The sequence below is a fragment of the Leptosomus discolor genome, chromosome 16 (genome assembly GCF_034619465.1).
Source record: "Leptosomus discolor isolate bLepDis1 chromosome 16, bLepDis1.hap2, whole genome shotgun sequence".
Lineage (NCBI taxonomy): Eukaryota > Metazoa > Chordata > Aves > Leptosomiformes > Leptosomidae > Leptosomus > Leptosomus discolor.
In genome coordinates this window covers 2,119,046-2,139,906 of record NC_141406.1, presented here as the reverse complement: position 1 = coordinate 2,139,906, position 20,861 = coordinate 2,119,046, and the positions used below count along the sequence as shown (strand labels likewise).

The 20,861-nt window shown below is 52.1% G+C and overlaps 1 protein-coding gene across 2 annotated transcripts in view; it reads right to left on the bottom strand.

The window, feature by feature from the left end:
- NOS1 (nitric oxide synthase 1) overlaps window positions 1-19,898 on the bottom strand; it is a 39,741-nt gene extending 19,843 nt beyond the window's left edge. The window contains exons 1-8 of one of the 2 annotated variants that reach the window (XM_086474237.1): window positions 19,325-19,898; window positions 19,171-19,291; window positions 9,481-9,607; window positions 3,769-3,906; window positions 3,156-3,301; window positions 2,640-2,802; window positions 1,283-1,374; window positions 589-730 (exon numbers count right to left, since the gene is read on the bottom strand). In XM_086474237.1, coding sequence (XP_086330363.1) covers window positions 589-730; window positions 1,283-1,374; window positions 2,640-2,802; window positions 3,156-3,301; window positions 3,769-3,906; window positions 9,481-9,607; window positions 19,171-19,291; window positions 19,325-19,898 — 1,503 coding nt within the window. Of the gene's footprint in view, window positions 1-588; window positions 731-1,282; window positions 1,375-2,639; window positions 2,803-3,155; window positions 3,302-3,768; window positions 3,907-9,480; window positions 9,614-19,170 lie in introns of both variants that reach the window. The other variant, XM_086474236.1, reaches the window with a different exon arrangement.
- Between the last annotated feature and the right edge of the window lie 963 nt (window positions 19,899-20,861).

Here is a 20,861-nt window from a genome sequence, read left to right as displayed (position 1 = left end):
AGGGAGCTATGACACGGGGCTTCCTGTCAGAGCTGACCCACGGCCAGGTGAGGGGGATTTGGGCTGAAAATGAGCCTCAAACTAGATCCTCAGGTAGGATCGTGGCTCTGAAGAAGCTGCTTACGCTGTTTGTGCCTGTAATGGTGAAGGAAAAAATGAGTGAGAAAACCAGAGGAGTCTGGGAAGAGCTGAGCAGAGCACTGGTGCTGTGTGGGCAGCGCCAACAGGCAGCAGCATAAGGCAAATTTCGGTTTTGATTCCCACTGGCCCAGGTCAGCAGTGGGCACACATGTCCTCCTGCAACAGTTCCCTCCGCGCCACTAAGTGACCCGTTATCAGCAAAGGGAAAAAGTGATAAGAGTCTTTCAGTGCAGCTATGGCCAACCCCTGCATGTGCGGAAACGGTTTTTATTCCTGTGAAAATATCCAAGGGTGAGACAAGCCCAGCTTCTCTTCCTGGCACTGCAGTGGATGTGATAAACCCTGCTTGACCCAGCACGCTCCTCACTCCTGGGATACTCAGAGCTTCTGCATGCCCCCACCAGCCCCATGCCCCTGGTGCCCAGGAAGGATGGCTTCAGCCGGTACCTCCGTCAGCTCCACGTTTGCAGGGTCTCCCAGGATAGTGCCGTCGGGCTGCTTGTAGCCAGCGTAGCGGATGAGCTGAGCGTTCCAGATGCGGAAGTCGTGCTTGCTGTCCGTCCGCTGCGGGAAGATGGTGATAGCGGACCTGGAAGGAAGAGGCGGCGTGGGTGAATGCTGTGGATGTTGCAAGGGCACAGGACAGGAATGGCGAAGCGTTGGCGGGGGAAAGGTGCTGCCCCTGCCTGCCGTCACCCTGTGCACCACCTCTGCTTGTGCCCTGGACAGGCCCCAAACATTTCTTGTACTTCCTTCACCAGAAGAAGTCATGGCCAGGTGCCCCCCAGCTCTGGAATTTGGGGTGTTTCCAGCAATTCGGCTGATGGCAGGAGCTGGCTGAAACATGGGGTTTCAGACAGATCTGAAGAGCAGTCTGTGCTCTGCATTTGATGCAGAATATAGAAAAAGAGAAATAATTTTAAAATCTGCCCTTTGAGGTCCCACAGAGAGCAAGAAGAGATATACTTGGACCAGCAGGACACCTTCCCCACATATCAGGTCCCTCTAATGCTCCCCAGGACAGGTGCTGGCTACAACCATCCTGTTGTGCAGCAGCTGCTGAAGGAGACAATGCCAGCAGGGCCCAGAGCTGGGTTGACACGCATCCAGAGGCCTTTGCATGTAAACCCTGGTGGCTCACCTGAGATTCCCTTTGTTGGTGGCATATTTGATGTGGTTGCAGATATAATTGAACATCCCATGGGCTGTGGTGCAGTCCCGGGCATCAAACACCTGAAACAGTGGAAGCAATTGTGGTGATGATACAGGATGCTCCAGCTCCTGGGGCAGAGCCAAGAGGAAGAAACACAGCACAGAGGAATCCCTAGAGACCACCATGACTTGTTAGGTATCTAAAGCTCCATAATTATGTGTACCCCACCTTTACAACACATGGGCGTCTAATCCAGCTGCCCCCTCTGCTTTGGAGAGGTGAGTCATCTGCTGCTCAAGCAAAAACCTCCTCAATCCAGTGGTCTCAACCTGCTGCTGTTCCTGGCTTATCCACCAACAGTTTTGGTTTCTGCTCTTTGTCTCCTGCACATCAAGACTCAAAGCTGAAATAGGACAGATATCAGTCAGGCCTGATATGACTCCTCCTGACGGGGAGTCATAGAGTCACACAATGGTTTGGGTTGGAAGTGACCTTTAAAGGTCATCTAGTCCAACCCCCTGCAGTGAGCAGGGACATCTTTAGCTGGATCAGGTTGCTCAGAGCCCTGTCCAACCTGGCCTTGAATGTTTCCAGGGATGGGGCATCTACAAAAGGATGGGGAAACCAGGAAAGAGGATCAATGGGAGGCCTGAAGACAACTTCTTGCAGAAATGTCTCCTCCCAAGGTTCGGATATGCCAAAAGAAGCAGCGGAAGAGAAGAGCTGAAGGCTGAGCTCAGGGTGAAGGAGGACCAGCCTCTGGGCCCCAGGCAGTGCCTATATCCTGTGTGAAGCATCCACAAGAATTGCTCAGCAGCACTTGAGCCGTGCTCCAGGTTACAGAGGGAGACATCATCTCCGTACTAAGGGATTCCACTAGAGATCACTAATTCGGATCCTACCCTACGCTTCCAGATAGTCAAAAGGGCACTGAGGCAAATATTCTCCTGCCATAGCATCTCTGTACTAAGGATGAGTGTGTCCTGCTGCCACTCTCCAGGCAGAGCAATAGTTTTGGAAGCAGCATGTAAGATATCGGAGCAGTATCTGATTTTGGAAAATCTTCTCTAGAATGCCAGCTTGCAGTTGGCCCTGTTTCAGATGCAGGCACACCCCCCCCCCCCCTACACCTACCCCTCAGATGCTTTTCCAGTTCCTGCTACTTCCCAGCATGTGCATCCCCAAAGCTGTCAGGGAGAGCATAGTTGCTGTGTGCTGAGCACCCCAAACTGTACCTGTGCTGTGCTTCCCCGGGTGTTTGAAGAGCAAGTTTTGCCTCTCCAAAACTCCAACGTGTCCTTTGGCAGGCAACCTGCCAGCTCTCTCCAGCTGTGCTGGTGCTCACCTGCAGCTTGGACCACTGAATCCTGCCCACACAGCGGGCTGCATTTCTCCAGGCGTGCTTGGCTCCATAGATCAGCTCTGTGTCCCGCAGCTGGTAGGTATCAGTGGCTTCAATCTCCTTGGTCACTTCCTCCAGCCTTTCCATGTGGGCCTTGGAGCCAGATCTGCGTGGGTGGGGAGCAGACGAGATGGCAGTCACCGACCCAGGTGGAAGGGCAGGGAATCCTGCTGCTCTCCGCCTGGGCACGAGTTCTTTCTTTCTTAACCACACGTGTGCACGTATACACACACACGTGTGTGCTTTCAGATGGCAGGTGACCAAGTGCAAATAGGAAAGGTCAGTAGTTTGCACAGAGGCACACAACAAATGCTAGGAATGAAACTATCCCTGAAGAAGCAGCTGAACGTGGAGCACCACTGTCTCGCCCTGCTTTGACTCACGAATGTGAAAGATCATGTGTGACATCTCAGCATAAGCAGCAGTCTTAGATTGTGACCTTCTCCAGCCAAAACTTACCTTTTTATGGAGGAGTAGTACTGGTCAATGAAGTCCTTAGCCAAGAGGAGCACCTCCTCTTTTGTCCTGGTATCTTCTGACTTGCGGACGTGCTGGCTAGGGGTCATTACTGAGCCCATGCAGATCTGCTCAGTGCACGCAGTGGTCTGATGAGACAGAAGGAGACAAGCAGGTCTTGGGTTACTGCAGCACTTTTGGCTACATGAACTGAGCGAGGGGAAGTCAACAATTATCTACACAGAAGTTGGTGGCGTGTTTGACAAACAGGCACGTTTCCAGTGTATTTGTTTTTACACTTATTAGGAACAATGTGTAAGACAGCTCAAGCATGTGCAGTCATCTATTGTCCCACCCAATACGGACAATTGGGGCTCACTAGATTCTTGCCCCAGCTTGGCATAAAGCCATAGGCTTTTTCTTATTTATCGCAGATGGGCTTTCCTCTCACCCATCTTATTGCACCAGAGCTTTGAAATTCAGACACCACCGGGGACAAGAAGACTGGCCTGAATTAATCTAGTTCTGTATTTCCAGGTAAAGCCATCTTGGAAACCCTGTGATCTACTCACTTACGCTCGGACAACTTTTGGCCAGTCCTATCAACTCTACTCACCATCGCCGTCTTGAGGTGCAGAGTGTCGTGAAGCACGGAGCCTGTCTCCCAGTTCTTGATTTTGACAAACCGTGGGCATTTGGAAGGACTTCCATTCACTGTGTTCTTGGTTGGGGACTGCCGCCCGGATGGCGGTGGCTGGAAAACAGTGAAGACCAGGCACAAGGTTAGTATTCATCAACGAGATACAGGAAAATGGCCACAACAACAAGCAGCATCTTGTATTAGTGGATGCCTGTGCTGAAATCCTAATGGTAATACAGGGAGACAACGTATACGATCCAAATGGAGTCAGCATTTGTCACCCTACAATGGAGCTACCAACTCTCAGTGCGATTGAGAAGTCATCTCTCTTTACAGAACAGACAAACCTGCAGAAGAGGAGTTAAAACACAGAGACAGAAGTGACTTAGGAGAATATTGTGTTCATGTTTCCCAGTGGAAGACTTGCCTCTCTAAAATATATTAGATGTTTCTTTTTAAGGAGCATCACCTGCTTAGGTTTTACACTTGCCAAGCTCTGCCTCACTAATATAGAACGAGAGGTAGAGCTAACAGCCGATCGTTCCTCCGAGCAAGCCAAAGGCATGTCTCCTTTGATATCGATGCTGGAAGATTGTAGGAATAAGGATGGATAAATTATGCAAGTGGGAGGGCTGCTGAATTATGCGTGGTTGGACTACTTCAGTCTCAGCTCTGAATCTCCAGCCCTCCCTGATACTCTGTCAGGGTGTGCTCATCCAGCACATCTTGAGTTACGTGCCAGCATAAGGAAGAGCCTCAGAGAGCAGAGAGCTTGTAATGAGAAGAACAGGCTGCAAGTGCTTGTATTTGTGCATGTTTTCACAGATGATATCTCGTATTTCTACTGTGACCCTTATTTGCCCCAGCACGTATAAACTTAATGAGAAATCAGTGTCTGCCCGTGTACCATGGGACGGTGAGATCCTCAGCAGCCCTGGAAAGCAGAGACATTTCTTCCAGAAAACAGAGCTTCTAGTAGGGTGTAATTCAGTCACTACAGCCACAACGATGTTGCTGCAGGTTTCAAGGGGAGACACACCAGAGTGTCCTGTAAAAACCTGCTTATATTTGGCACCGCTTAAAGGTTTGCATCTTTGCAAAGTAGACCTGGGCTTGGACCAAGTTTTGATGTAGCCTTCCTACGTGAATCCTGTAGCTTGTGTCCCTTTCTAATCCATCTGCAAGGTTTTTTTTAAAGATGGCACTGCCTTCAGCAGAGCTGCGCAGAGCCTCACCCTCCTTTTCGGTGGTTCTGGGCTCATGTTGCAGTTGTGGCTCGTGGACTAGCAGCAATCGTGCAAACCCAACGTTACAGCCTGAAGGACCAACTGAAGAAGAGCCAGCACCCAGTGGAAGAAGCTCTTGTTTCAAAGCAAGCACTTTTGCTGTGAGCAAAGCCAGGAGGAAAAGCAACCGGGGCCACAGGAAAGAGGCTCTAGATCTAACTGGTTCTTACTTCGTCAGACAGAGGATTGCTCTGCTTTTCCGAAGCAGAGGGAGATTGATGCCTCATTGATTGCAAGACTGATGCCTGAGCTGAGCAGGCACCACTGCATTGCCCTGCTTGCAATGTTGGCCATATTTTTTGCCCAGTCCTTGTTTTTACTATATGCTCCAGAGTTTTTTCCCCTGGAAAAATAAGGATTTTCCTGTCAAGCAGCCTGAGGTTTACAGTGTAATACCTTGCACTGAATGCAAATGCTGGGAGCAAGAGACGGAGGATGGAGGGGAAGGGAGAGGTTTACAGCCTGACCTGTCGGTAGGACCCTCTTTGGTCCTCATGGTTTCTGAAAGCCTCTCTCTGCACGCCCTCAGGCTATGCTCCCACTGGTCTCTGTGACATTCCGCAAATCCTGTGGTCTTTCCAAGCAGCATTTTGAAGACCTAGCTCCTGTAAGCCGGATGACCACACAGTGGATCTCAGCTTCCCCTTTCCATGCTGCAGAAAACAAATAGGAGACCTCGTATAGAGCTCAAACCCAGCAGTAAATAAAAAGAGCCTCCTAAATGTCCTGGAAAAATACTATTTTAAAGTTACTTTTTTCTCCGTTTTAGACAATCTGACCTGAATTATGGCAGTGGCAGTTTCTGGTCATTTTTTTTCTGCTTGTTTTACCTTTTCAAGAGAATTAAACCATTCCTGCCCCACTGACAGCACCCTGTGCTCTCTGAACCAACCTGTGGCACCCTTGGGACCACAGGGGATAAACTGCTACCTTGCTTCTGAGTGGGATTGCTGAGAGAAGCCCCATGAGATTGGTAAAACATAGCTGGAAACTGCTGCTCAAAAATGCAAAACCCAATCCTCACCTGCACCTCCACCTGCCAGACAGAAATTAGAAGTACGAAGCAGAAAGTGTTGGTCGTATCCAGCAGCACTTTTTTATTCTGAGTTAGTTTTGATTTGCTGGCAGGGCTTCAGTGCAGCTTAGGAGGTGTGCTGCTAAACATCGCCTTGCTAGAGCAGGTATGGCCCAAGAGCATGTTATGAATCCAGATGTAGCAACGACCCCATCCTTGAAGCAAGCAAGCTCATGGCCCAAGCTGGTGGACATCAGCTGCTTAATGTCCGCCTACAGCTGTTCTGCCTTAAACCTCGCTCAAAGCTGCTCCCTTTCCTTGTCTTTTCCCTGCAGGAACTGCCAAAGTTTGAATCTGTGCTGAAGGAGGGCGGCAGTGCAGAGGCATGCTGAATCCCTGGGATGCCAGCCGGGCTGGAGCAGCGGAGGCGACAAGAAGCAGAGGTGCCAGGTCTGGCAACCACATCACAGAGCAGCTGTGGAGAGAGCGACACCCAGAAGAGACTGGGAAAGAGCTGAGAGTGTGTGCGTGTGCGTGTGCGCGCGCCTTGTCTGCATGGCAAAGCTGAAGCCAAATACTACCCCTGGTTCCGTCAGGGAGTTTGTGTGAGATCCTTTCATGTTTTAATTAGGCAGCTGTGATGTTAGTGACTCAAGAGTGGGACAAACGGAGAGACTAACGTAGCAGTCGGGGCGCACATGCATTATGCAAACACCTTTTACAAGGGAGCGTGTTGGCACTTATCATCGGCGTGCAGCTTGCGAGCTGTCTGCAGCGCTTACAGACACAGGGGAGCAACGCACCCAGGCCCGGGCGCTTCTTGGGGCCAGAACGGCAGGGAGCATCTCCCTTTTTGCAGACCCAGGTGGGCTCTACAAGTCCTCAGCCTTCCTCCTGCATCCCAGCTGGGCTTCAGGAGTCCCTGCGACGATGGCATGTATTGCCCTGCTGAAATGCGTCGACTATGGGGGGACGAGGTCTGCAGCGTTAGCCCAGGTCATAGATGTATTGGCATGCTGGCATTTCCTTCCAGACTGCATTAACCCCGCTAGCTGAAAGTGTGTTTTTCACTTTCTATAAAGCTGTAAATCATCCTTACAAGCGTGGAGCTGATATCACTCCCTTCCCCTGCTAGCTTCATGGACACACACCCCCTCGATTACCCTGGAGCTCCTCACAAATCAATTCGTAGGGACTGAAACACCACTCACGCAAGACCTGGGCTGGTATAGTCACAGCATCTTTCCAGTGGTCGGGTTTAGGGCCAGGGGGATTGGGGTCCTGGGAAACAACCGAAACACACTGCGTGATTTTGCAAAGGAGGAGGGATAGGGATCGATGCCTAACAGGCTTTTCAGCATTTTATTACGAACATCAGTGATCATTCCCCACCTGGCCAAGTGAATTCACCAAATCCTGCTTTAAAGAACGATGCGTATAAAAAGCTCACACTTGGCTTGACTTGCCCCTGTGTTAACAGTATTTATTGCAGCTTGCAAGAAGTTCAGTTGCCTTGACTGCACGCAGCCCTGGGGAACGGCTGCAGGGCGCACGGGGGAAAACCCAAGCTGCCTCCAGAAGAGCAGGCATACTGATTTGGGGATAAGAAGGATAAAAAGAAAGCTGCACATCTAGTGAAAAAAAATACTAAAGAGTTTAATAGCAGCTTAAGACTGGGGGTTTTGGCAGCCCTAACACGGAGAGAAATTAAGCTCTGAACACAGAAGGTTATAAAGTGCTTATAATAACAGACACGTACATGCAAGGAGCTTAGCAAAGGAGGAAGAAAGACGGAGTCTTTCAGAGCTGGGGCAAGGGGACCAGAGCAGTGACTTGTCCTTGGGCGAGACAGGCTCGTGATACCTGCCACAGTGCATTAACCACGCGGGGGGACACGGGGCTGCCCAGGGACATTTCTCCAGCGGCTGAACAAAGTGTGTTGCAGCTCCTGGACGCACCCATTATGTATGCTGAGGTAGGACGATACCCACCCTAAGGTCGTCCGTTCTGTTGGGAGACCTGCCTGCAGTCCTGAGCTGCAGCCGGGGGAGGGGAGGATGGAAATTGCTCCCAACTGCGTCTAAGCACCCAGCCAGGTTGGTTAAAACCATGCAGCGAATATGGCATGGTCAGGAGTATCTCAGCTGCCCTGCATGCTCATCAGCACCCACGCAGCGGGTCTCACATGTCCCATGAGTCTCTGGCACTGTATGTGCTGAAAAAGTGTACGTGAATATTATTCTACGCAGAAGTCTGAGGAGAAACAGTGGTGCTCCTGGCACAGGGGGATTGAGGGCATGGGCAGAGTTAAACCACTGCAGCCAAGACCATGTCACCTCCGTGGGCGTGAAGGGACCATGTCGCCTGATGTCACCTCACCCCCTGCTGCTGGCTTTGCATCTTGCAAAGTGCCCGTGAAATGGGAAAACATCCGCTGGCAGTGCCATGGCCTGGGAGGTGCTGCTGGACACTCCTGGGTATCAAGGCCAGGCTCAACACCTGGGTGTCAACCACACCATGAGTGGCACCCACCTTGCGGTGGTCTGCACGTGGCATGTCAGCGAGGAGGGTTGCATTGCAGTTTGTTGGAGCTGGGGAGAGTCACCAGCCAGAGATATCTGCTGAGGACGTTTCTGAGCTGAGGAAATACTGATTTTCTCGAAAATCTTCATATGACCACTAACTCACTTTTCTCCCCTCCCTTGGAAAACAATCCTTACTCTGTCACCCTGAAATATATGGCGAGGCAAGGAGACTGAATGGTCCCCAGACTGGTCCCCTGTGTCCTGCCCTGCTGCTGGTTAATCCCATCAGGGAAACTCATTTGCCCGAACAGGCTTGGCAGTGCTCGCGCACGTCATGTTATCCCCAGGTGATCTTTCTGGCCTGGCAGGGTCTGCCTTACGTCTCTGGCTTTGGTACAGACGTGGAGTTAATCCACCTTTGTCGAGGAAGCCTGAGAATTTATGTCCATCGAGTGTGAGGAGATGAAAAGGCACTGTACAACATATTATCTGAAGTGCTCTATTGAATTACCGTCATATGAATCAAAATGACTTTAACGATGCAACTTGGCTTTTTGCCATGAAAAGGGACAACAGTCCCAAGGGAGGTTTCACAGGCCTGGTCCCTGGCTGCGCTCCCATCCTGCTCTGGCCCCTTGGATGAAGAGCATCATTCTCCAGTGATCTATGCCCTGCCTGAACCATGGGGAACTCAGACCAAATGGGCTCTATGCCCTGTCAACTCCAGCTCTTGGGATCAAAGGCCTTCAGGGTAGTGTGTGTAGTCCTTGCAGGTTCTCTGTGGCGTGAGAGCTCACCAGGATGGGTCACGTACCCCCAAACCCTCTTCCCACTCAAAGCAGCGTGAGCCATGGGCTCTTACCTGCTCCGCTTCAGAGTAGGGGTTGTTCAGGACCACGGGCACCTTGCTCTTCCCCCACGGGTCACCGAAGACGCGGTCATTCTCCATCTGAGCCGGTAAGACTTTCTGCGGCTTGTTTTCCCCTTCCCTGAAACTGAAGGGTTAAAAACCGAGTGGGTCAGTGGGCTGGAGGGTGGCAGGGTGCTGCGACCGCAGGGGCCAGGTTCCAGGAGCGATGGCTCCAGGACCTGCTCCAGCTGCTTCCCGCAGGAGGGAAAACTTGCACATGACCCTGCAGGAGGGGAGGAAACGCTCTGCCTCGGCCGAGGCGATGAATCACGGCGGCAAGGGCAGCCCAAACACAATGGAAATTTCGCTGGGCGGGCGAGCGCGGTGCCTGCAAAACAACAGGAAACCCCTGCCCCGGCACTGGCTCTAGCGGGGTTGCACGCCAGGCCCTCTGCACCCCGAAACCCAAGGTGAAGCTCTGTGAAAGCAAGCACAGAGCTGGGGAAAGGAGAGTTGCATGCACTTCCAGCTATAAAACCTCAGAGCAAAACCTCAGAGCAAAACCAGCTGGGTTTGCAGAGCAGCTTGGTGTTTATGAGGAGAGAAAAAAATCCAAGGAAAAAATAGGTGGCTCCCAGGAGGGAGAGACAGCTCTCTCTTCTCTTCCTGACCTTTACAGATGCTGCAAATGCCGGCGAGCGCAAGCAATTTTAGTCAAGCAAACTGACGGATTGCCTCCATGGAGGTGGGGATGTTGGTGAGGCTGGGGGACTGACGATGTCCCCAGCGCTGGCTGCCCTGGCCTGCGCAGTGAGACTGGTGTAACTCTCGGTGCACACAGTCTACCGCACCCGTTTTGCCTGGGGAACGTACCGTGGGATGTCGGTGAGGCTGTTAAATGCCATCCAAGCAGGTGATGGAAAACCACTGCCATATGATCCCTCACGAATGAGGAAAACAAATGGGGTTTAGAGACGTGATGTTCAGAGGAGGCAGGCTGCGGCATCCGCGCCAAAGGCACTGACCGCCCTGGCGAGGCCGTGTGTGGGAAGGAGCTCCGCGGGCCGGGCTGCACGGGGTCGGGGGCCAGGCTGGGCACAGCCCCACGGCTCGCAGCCATGCTGCCTTTGCCCTTGCTCAACAGACCATCGAGGCAACGTGCTCTGGCAATTGTTTTGCTCCTGCTGTCAGTTCTTAACAGTCTTCCAGATGCCCACTAAAAGTTAATAACGAGCCTTCCCATTAATGACAGCGGGCTTTGGGCACCAACCAAAGTAGGACACTCGCACTCAGGACATCATTCACATCGGCACAGTGCTCTCGACACTGTCACAGGAAAACAAGTGTGTAGAGACAAATTCACTTTCACAATCCTCCTTGCCCCCCAGCTCGTATCTTTAGGTACAGCTAAAAGAAAATACTTCACTTAAAGCTGATCTCCCTAAGTTTTCTAATTTTTCTGCCTTTCCAGAGCAGCGTTCAGCTGCCAAAATATTACACGGAGCTCCTGGACACCTTCCAAACATTGGTTGCCTTAGGGTGAAAGTGGCCAGCTTGGTGCAAGCAAGGAGGTACAGGTGCCACAGTGTCAGTTTTTACTGGGTTTTCTATGTCACCCAAGGAAAAGAAAGCTGTTCTTTTGTGACTTGGCTCCTATGAGTGTGTGAAAGGGTTTCAATCAGATAACACACAAGAAACCCCACTTGCTGCACCACGTGGCCGCAGCCAAAGACAACAGGTACCGGCTCTCTCCTACACGGTGATGGCACTGCCGGGAGCACTTGGCAGCCACACAGGTCCCAGGGCTGGGGACAACCACGAACCGTACAGTACCCACTCTGCCCTCTACCAGCCCATACAAAGGGGAGGCTTAGGGTCTTTTGACACGTCCAGCCTACCTCCATCTAGAGAATTCCCAGCGGCAGGACAGAAAATTAGCAGGATGAAAATTCAGTAAAATTGGCTCTGTTCCCTAAGTTGAGGCCAGCGATTAAACCTCCTGGAGAATACTCATTTCCATGGCTGCACATCCCTGTTCTCTTGCCCTGAGCCCCATCATATCAGGGAGAGTGGAGACAGGTCAACATAGAGCCACTGAGCACATGAAATGACAGGCATACACGAGCCATTTCTTGTAGCTGATGAGCCCCAATGTGCTGCTCCTCAAAACTGGCCCAAAATCAAGACATAAGCACTAAATCCGTAAGGCAATGGAAAAAAAATCCCTTGGCTTTACTGGTGCCTGGGACTTAGCAGAGGGAACCTGCCTCCTGGGGGACCACGGTGTCTCTCCAGGGGCACAGACTTTGCCTTTATGCAGACAGGAGAGGCTTGGGCAGACAGAGCCCAGCATGCCAGATATCCCACAGGAGCCTCCAAAATGACACTGAGCATACGCCTGCAGGCGCCTGGCACAACCCGCTGTTTCCAGGAAGGTGTTTGCAAACCCATCTAAATGGACGTCTGCCGGCACGAGGGAATCTCGGAGAGGAATCCATCAATCGGCAGCAGCAGCCGGAGGTCTCGGCTGGGAGGCTGCACGCGTAATCTCATTGTCTGCACACCAGCAAAGCCATAAACGCTGGTACCTGTGCCAACGGCAGGAAAAAAGACCAGATGCTTGAATGAAGTCATCGCTGTAGTTGGCGACTTTGTGTATTACAAGGGTTGCTGGAGCGGGGCCCTGCTCCCATTCACTGGCCTCGAGCATTGCCCGACAGTGAGATGCACCATCCCGAGGAACAGTGGAGTCCAGGTGGGCATTAAGGGCTGGATGCTCAGGAGCAAATGCTCTACATCCCACTGCATGTTTGCAACTGGGGCAGAAGCGGCTCACGCGTTGCTGTTCTCGATGGACTTAGTGAACAAGGCAGCGAGGTGCTGCCCTCACCCTTAGTCTCTTCTATAAAAGCACAGTCAAGCGTAGCTGCAACAAAGTCGTTAGACTAAACTGGTGGTTGTCTCTCTCCCCTCGGTGCTGGTGCTGTGCGGCAGTTTGCTCGGTGTCGGGCGAGGAGGTCCGTCCCTCGCGGGGCTGCGGGTGCGCGCCCCTGCGCTGAGCTAGCGCAGACCTCTCCCGGATGAGGCTGCCCACAAGTATCCGGCTCTGTCTTTTGCAGAGAGACAGGGAGAGAAAAGCCCATTCAGAGCAGCCGCAGCTTCACCCCAGATGGGGGGAAATCATTTTTTAAAAAAATCAATTGCTTCATTTTACAAATATTTCCAGCCCATTTCTTGTAACTGCCTTGTTTGCAAGCTCAGAAAGGAACAAGGTCTTTTGGGTCAGTTGTTTTCCTCTCTTGACTTGGCTTCCCCAGCCACCAGCAGAGACGTGGGGTGACCTGCCTCATTCAGGCCAGGATGCCACTCACACACTCAAGGACACTGGCAGGGTGGCCAAAACACCATGCCCGAGCTCAGCCTCCAGATAGTGTTTCCAAAAGCACTTTAGTGACAGGAGAGCCCAAAGGGACGTTCTCAGGGGTTCTAGGTGGGCGATGGGGAGGGCGCAGCTCCCCCGAGGGGTGTTTCGAGGCAGCCAGGTTGGGCACCTCCAGGGAGCTGCCGTGGGAGTAGCCCCGTCTGCAGCTTTGCAGGGGAGAGAGGAGCTTCCCCTCGGCTTCCAGCAGCCTTTGGAGAAATCCTCCCGACTCAACCACTCAGACCCGACCTGGGCACTTTAGGGCATGGAGGAGGATTTTTAAAATCACCACTTCAGTGTCTTTGAGGCACTGGAAGCAATGCTATCCTCAGAGGCATTTGTTTGGCTGAATTCTCCCAATGGCCAGAGCCCTCTCTAATCTGGTCCCACTGCCAGGTCTGTTAAATACTATTAGCAAGATCTCTTGGATCCAGAGCAGGTTTTTGGGAAGGGGTCCTCTCTGAGGTCCTTTTGTTCTGAAAGCAAAATTTATTACTTAAGAAAAGAAGGAGGAACCCTGCCCTCCCCCACTGGTGCAAAGGCAGAGCCTTGGATGCTGCCTCACCTCAGAAAGAGCATCTGGCTGTTTGGAGGAATGAGAGGCACCACTGTTTTCTTTTGACTAATTTGATGATGTTGCAGTGCTCAGAGTGATGAAGCAGAAGGGAAGCTGCTGAGACAGCCCTTTGAGAAATTTCTCCAAAGCTTTTCCAAAAAGAAAGGAAAAAAAAAAAAAAAAGAAAAAGGGAAATTTGTCACTTTGCTCCTTTGAATTTGCCTGGAAGAAGGATCTCTCTGATTTCCCAGGCAGAGATGAGAGATACCACTAGCTGCTAGAATCCCCAGGGGCCAATTTGGATGAACTGATAAGGATGCGGACGTCCACACTTCCGATGATGGCTCCTGTGCAGTGATGCCAATAGCATCACCCTGTGCTGTGACCGTGGGGGATGGACTCCTTCCAGGCCCTTGTCCTGGTGGCTGAAAACCCTACACTTGAGCTTGGGACTGTGTGGGAAGCTCACACATGTATGCCTCCCTTGCTCTGAGCTTCAGGAGAGGAGTACCTTCTTCTACCTTCTTCCCTTCTCCTTGTGAGTCCTTGGAGATGGCTACAAGGCTCCACTAAGCATTGCTGCTCTTCCATCGCTAGAGGCCAGGATAAATGGCTCTTGCCTCACCTTTCTTTTGCCCCATGGAAAATCATACTCCAGAGGGCATTGCATCCTCAGAAGTTAGTATTTCCTTGTTATCGTGCCCCTGGGGCAGCTCGCAGTCTGCAACGCTGGAAAATGTGCTGGCTGCAGACTCCTTACCTCAAGGGTTAAAGCAAGGTCTGGCACAACAGCACACGTTTGAGGGAGAGGCAGGAGAAGGGATCAGGCAAGATCCGTGATTTGCAGGGTGCAGAGGATGGAGCAGAGCTCAGGAAGGAAGCGGGATTGTTGGAAGCAGAAGGAATAACTCCAAAATGTAGGATGTGCTCTCTGAAGAGGCTGTGGGGCCAGTGTGCCCAGAGCAGGCAATTGCAGAGCGATCCAAGCAAGAAACCGCTTCCTAAATGAGAAAGGGGAGCTTGAACAGCGCCGAAGGGAGAGGACAAAAGCCTCACCAACAAACATGCGGCATGGCTCGAAGAAGGTCTTGTGCCCTCAGAAGGTCAGAGCATCGCTGGGCTGTGCCCAGTGCTGGGATTAGGGACTAATGAGCCAAGCAAGCTGCACAGAATGGCTTCAGGGAGAGGCGTACGAAACATGAGATTGGTAAATGCCATTGAGTAGGCATTGACATAAAGACCTGGGAACAGATCCAAGCGATCCCAAAGTCCCAACGGCATCGTTTGTGATTCAGCCAGCGTCAGATGCAACCTGCAAGCACCACGCTCGTCTCTGCCCAGCCATGTCCACAGAGCACCTAGAGGATTTCAGCCTCAGCATCTTATTTGGAGGCCAAATGTGGTTCGGGTCTGCCAGGAGAGTCATACGGGGGTCATGGGTTTGTCTGCTGGGACCAGGTACAAGGAGAACGGCTGTCCCATGGGATATAGGAAGCAGCACCAGCACAGGGTGCTGAGTGGGTGAAAGGGTGCTTTGGAGACTTGACCAAGAAAGCTCCACAGGGGTATATTCGAATGGAATATGGTGTTTGCAGGCACGAAATGCCTCTCTGGATTACACTGATGTAGTCAGAGTGACGAGGAAGAAGAATCCACCGAGGCAGGAGGATTATTCGTGGCCAAAGCTTCCTACTTCATCATTTTGCAGAATGGCAATAACATGATAGTTTCAGGGAACCTTCTCGTTTCAGAGGTTTTAAAGTTTCATGTCCAAGTACAGAATAACGAAGACATCAGAAATGCAAATGAAATGTTTTCAGCAACACAAAGAGATTTTGGCGGCGAAGAAGAAGGTGGGAGGAAGAGAATTTTCTCTTCACGAACTGCAAAATTACAGGGTTTGTTCCAATGCAGGATGGAGCCTGAAACCTTGAAACCCTTCATAAACAGAATTCCTGCTCTCAGCACACTTCTCCCTCTCAGGGCTGCTGATGATGCTTTTTGGACCAAAGCTGCCATGTTTCCATCATGCTGTTCATGTTACGGAATAGACCTGAGAAGGAAAATAAATACTGGCAACTCGGTGCGGGGGGGGAGAGGGAGGGAAGATGGGACATGACAATCTCCCTAGAGCTCAGGGGAAAACAGACCTAGGTTAGCTGGCAGTGAGTGAATCAAACTCTATTTTTGTTTTCTAGCCCACGGTGAGCCTCATGGCAGAAATGCCAGCTCTCATCATACCTTGCACCCCACTTCCATGCTCTGTTTTATGATCGGCTTCACCGCAGATGGCTTGAGCCAAGTAGCAAACGTTCAGCCGTGGTCACAGCCCATGCCACGGGCACACACCATGTACCCAGGGTACCTTACAGCTGGAAACCAGCAGGGAGCAAAAGCCAGGTCGTTGCAGGGACAATCCCCCCACAGAGTGCAGACTCTGGGTGCAGGGAATGGAGATGAACTGATTTGATTTTTTCCCCCAGTGCAAACTTCACAGTTTCCAGTTTTCCTTGGAAGTGACATTAGAGACATGGGCTGGAAGCCCAAAGCATCAGGTGCAATTTGAATCGCTTTTGGCAAAGCCCACCTTAAACAAGAAGTGTTTGGGTCCTTGAATAACCTCAAACTTGTACCGTTCCTTTCTGCTCTAGGAAAGCTGTCACAGCTCTGCGAGCTGGACCGGCTTTGACAGAGTGCTGCAGGCTGTGAAGGTCTGCACCAGGCGAAGACGGAGACAGAACAGGATTGGTCCCGAGACCAGCATCTCCAGCCGGATCAATGGTCAAGTGGTCCAGGCTGTAGGTGTCAGGCTCAACCTTGAGTGAGGTTTTACACCCTCCTGATGTCTAGGTAGAGCTCTGTTGATGTTTTGACTAACACCAGCTTTGCTCGCTCCCCACCAAGCCTGGAGAAATCGCAGCCTATGGTGTGAGAGCTGCATCAATCTGATAAGGCTCGCTTATTTTTTTGGGCATTTCTTTGGCATCAACCACCACAGTCTCCCCAGTTACCCACTCCCCATCGCTCCCTGACCTTTCTGCGTTTCTCCTACAGACCAAGAAAACTCTCACTGTAGAAGACCTTCACGATGCCCCAGCTCTGTCTGAGACCAAGCCGAGGAGATGAATCATCTCCAGCACGTCGCAGGAGTGGGAGGAGAGGCAGCTCAGAAATGCCCTTTACCCTGCGGAGTGGCTCTTGACAAGTTTTCCCTGCAGTATATCTCCTTTCCCACTTCTCTGCTCAAGCCCAGGTGTTCTCACTCATACAGAGTCCTACCGCAAGACCGAGGATGCAGCTATTCACCAAGCAGAAGATTGAAGACTAATTTTGACCGAAAAGTGGATTTTCAGTCCCAAGGTACATAGACTTCATAGATTATTTTTTTAAAGGGTATTGAAAAATAAAGCCAGTGCAGTTTTGGTGAAGTACCCACTTCGCTAATGTTCTTGCTGGTTCAAGGTCCTTCAGTTTAAGTGAATTCAAAGTGTTTTGGTTTAATCTCTCTGAGTAGAAGAAACTCCTCAAAGAAAAAACCATATTTTTCATCCCTTCCCCCAGCTGGAGAAGAATTTCCTCGGAAACCCTGCAGCTAGTGGGACAGGGTGGGGACAGCGGGGGACAAGGTTTGAAGGGTGAGGCTGTACGTTGTATCAATGCTTGGTGTTGTGTCCTCTGGGGGCTTCACTGGGCTGTGACCCCCAGCTCCACCATAGCAGTCTGAGCAAAAACAGAGGGACAGAAGGGATTTTTAAGCACCCCTGCACATTTTGTTGGACCTGTCGTCAAGCACAACCTTTTCAAGGTCCCAATTCTTTGGTTGCTTTAACTAGGTTCCCCCAGGGGTGGGTTTATGCTGGATTAAAGCACGTGCAGCCCGGGCAGGTAGCCCTCAGCCTTCCAGGGAGCGTGCCGGGCTCGAGGGGTTAAATTATCTCCTATCGCACAGCAGAGACCAAACCCAAGGGTTTCTGAAAGCAGGCGAGCAGTGCTGAGACCTGGGGGCACTTGTGGTGGGGGGGAGACGGGAGGGAAGGATGTCCCCGAGCGTGCCCTCTCCCACCGCTCTTCCCCAGACGTCTGCCACCCGCCGCCGGCACCGAGCTGAGCGGATTTTTTTTTTTTCCTAAAGCACTAATGGGCTTTGAGTAACCGTGTCCTCCGCAGGAAAAAATGCGTAATTTGGGAGAGCGGAAACAATGATGTGAAAACAACCAAAAAAAAAAAAAAAAAAAAAAAAAAAGAAGAAGATGGAAAACACACGATGTGGGGGTTGGTTTGTGACGGGAGCGATCGGGGGCTCAGCCTGGGCTCTCCCACCAAGCCAGCCAGGGAACCCACTGCAGGGATCCTGCTCCTCCACAGCTCTACCCTTTCCCCCCTTATTGTTTCTGATTTAAAAAAAACAAATTCAATTTTTGTCCCCTCCCTAAGGAAACAGGTGCGGCAAGGGGACTTGAAAGGACAAATCCCTCTGTCCCCAGCTTCAGCGAACCCTCCCACAAAAGCCTCTTGGCTTTTACAGCTGGTCAATAAGCGAGGGCAGCCACAACCTGCTGTGGCACTTGGTGCTGCTGAAACGTGTTCAGGGATTTGGGGAAAGGCAACAGGAAAAGGCAACCTATCATTGCTAATAAACGGCCAGGAGGCAGAAGAGTTGATACCAAGTAAAAGTGCCTGCTAACAGCATTTTTGCAAAGCGTGAAGGGCCACAGTGAGCTATTTCGGCTCTGGAGCAACAGCCTACAGCTCAGGGAAATGCTGAGGAAGATCAGGAGGGCAACACCGCACACATGGCCCCTTGCAGAAGCAAATATCATAAATTAAGCGGTTCCATCCACATGATGGGACTTCACCCTCCTCAAGAGGCCATGGGGCAAGCATCCATACGTCCCCACCCTTGTTATACATGCATACACATGCTGAAATAATTAGCTTGATCTAGAAACAGCGGAGGGGATGAACAGGCAGCTCTGCTGTTGCATTTCAACAAGGGGTGGCCGTTTCTGAGCTCTCGATGGGAAACATTTCACTGCTTTTTCCCTATGCACAGAGTCTGGGAGCACCCCAGGCAGGTCCCACTGCCCTTGCATAGAGGTCCCCTTAGCTTCAGCTGGAGCTGGACTAGGGATCCCCTCTCCCCTCCCCAAAGACAGGGCCAGATTGCCGAAGTATGAAAGGTTTTGAAACTCATTTCTCCCCAGCAGCACTGTACTCTGCCGGTCTGACCTTCCTTCTCCCTCTTCAGCAGTTAATCAATAGCAGGTTTCAAGGGGAGAACTCCAAAGCAGAATAGCAAGGACAGACAATACCATGAATCTTATTTGGCGGGTGGGGAAACTGAGGTACAGGATTTTGTTTAAAGCTTACAACAAAGGAGATTGAGAACATGAAACAGAAGCAAATCCCAGCCCAGCCTGTGATCCACCACATCGCGTAGCTCAGCTTTCCATGAGACGTTACTCCTGCTGTCTCCCCAATTCCCCACGCTTACATCTTTCTCCCTTTCTTCCACCACCCGCTCCCAATTTTTCATTACTTTTATCTTCCCCTCACCGACCACTTGCCCCTTTTTTTTTTTGTGTCTCTTTCTCTCCATCCCTGTCCTGCTGTGTCAGACAGCAGCCAGTTCTGGAGAGGTGCTCACCGACACCTAAACCGGCCGCATTGGGTAGCCAAAAGCAGCACATTTCACCAAATGTAAAAAATGTATTTAGGGACCTACCAGTCCACCTGGACTTCTATATCTCTTGTCTCTACCTTGGAGGGTGCATCTCCATCGCTGTCCTTACTGCTGCTCTTCAGGAGATCCAGGACGGGCTCAATTTCTTTGAGCAGTTCATTGTCTTCCACACCACCGTTGAGGAAAGAGTGACCACAAGCACCTTCCTTCCCCTTCCCAGCCTCCTGCCTTTTGCTGCCAGTAACAACGCCGTTAACGTGGACCATCGGCTCCACCTCCCGTCCGATCTCCCTCGTCCACAGGGAGCCCATGGTGCGGTCGGCCGCTGGCAGTGGCTGCTCTTTGCTGTGCAGGCTTGGGTTGGACAAGTCAACTGCCTTCGGAGTTGGGCAGAGGGGTCTGGTGACACGGATGGTTTTTGGCGTCCCGTCACCTGCGAAAGTGGTCTCGAGGTGAGTGGTGAAGCCCTCGGGGCCCCGCAGGATGAGGACCACGTAGGTCTCGGAGGCGATGCTTCTCAGTATCTCCAGCGCAGTCTCATAGCTCATGTCCACCAGGGGCCTGCCATTGACAGCTAAAATGATGTCTCCAGCCTGGATGAGGCCACTCTGCTCCGCAGCCCCTCCCCGGATCAGGTCTGAGATGATGACGGGCGGCTTGCTGACGCGCTCCTTCACCAGGAAGCCGAGGCCGCCCACCTTGCGCTTGAAGAGCCTCACTGAGATGACGTTGGGCTGTATCTGCTGCACGCTGAACACATTCTCTTCCATGGCAGCCCCCCTCTTTGAGCCTGCAGACCAGGACCTTGACACCCCCTGAGCGCAGAGAAATTCGCTATCCAAGATGCTTATCCACGCTGGGGTGGGGAAGGGGCAACTCTTTGGCTTTTAAGCAACTGGCCTCACTGCAAAACTCCTCTGGGCTGTGGCTGCAGGCTGGCTTTCTGCAGCATACTCACTGCCTCCTGTCTCCGAAACGCAGTCCGGGGAAAGCAGGGTGTATCACCGGTGGGAAGCAAGGCTAGGGGCAGGGCAGGCAGGGTGGGCAGTGCAGGCAGGGCTGGGCATGGTGAGGCCGAGAAGGGGCTGGAGGGGGCAACATGCCAGCTTCCAGTCAGCCTCTGGTCCTGTGCTGGGCAGAGGCGGGGAGGCAGCCCGCTCGCTTCACCGACATCCCTCCAAACAGTCCACGAGCTTCTTTATCTAGAAAGGAGGAAAAAAAAAACCCAAAAAACAAAGGAAAAAGAGAAGTGAGACAGGGTAGGCGTAAGTGCCGGCTCGGCACGGGGCTCGGCACGCCACAGACACCCACATGCATCAGCCCGTCCCCACAGATGTCATCCCCCGGGCTGCTTTTGGGAGACAGGCTGCAGCCTCCCATCGCTCCGGGCTTTGTTTCCTCCAACCCCCCCCCTGCGAAAACCGGCACCATCTGTTTGCAGGGGCCAGGAAAGCGCAGGGGAAGCGGGGGAGCCCTGGGAGGGGGCTGCTGGGGCAGCCTTGCTCGGACCCTCACTGCTTTGCCCATGGGTTGCAAGCAAAAACCGTGCAAGTCTGGCAAATTGTCAGAGCCGCATGGAGCTCAGCGGCAGCTTCTGCTGGCTGAGGATCTTGTCTCCATGTGTTTTCCAGAGTATCCAACAACCTGATGGTTGAGATGGATCAGGGTGACCAAACAGGGGACGTATGTCCCTGCCCAGGATGAAAACTGTTCCATAGGTGCTGTCACACCGA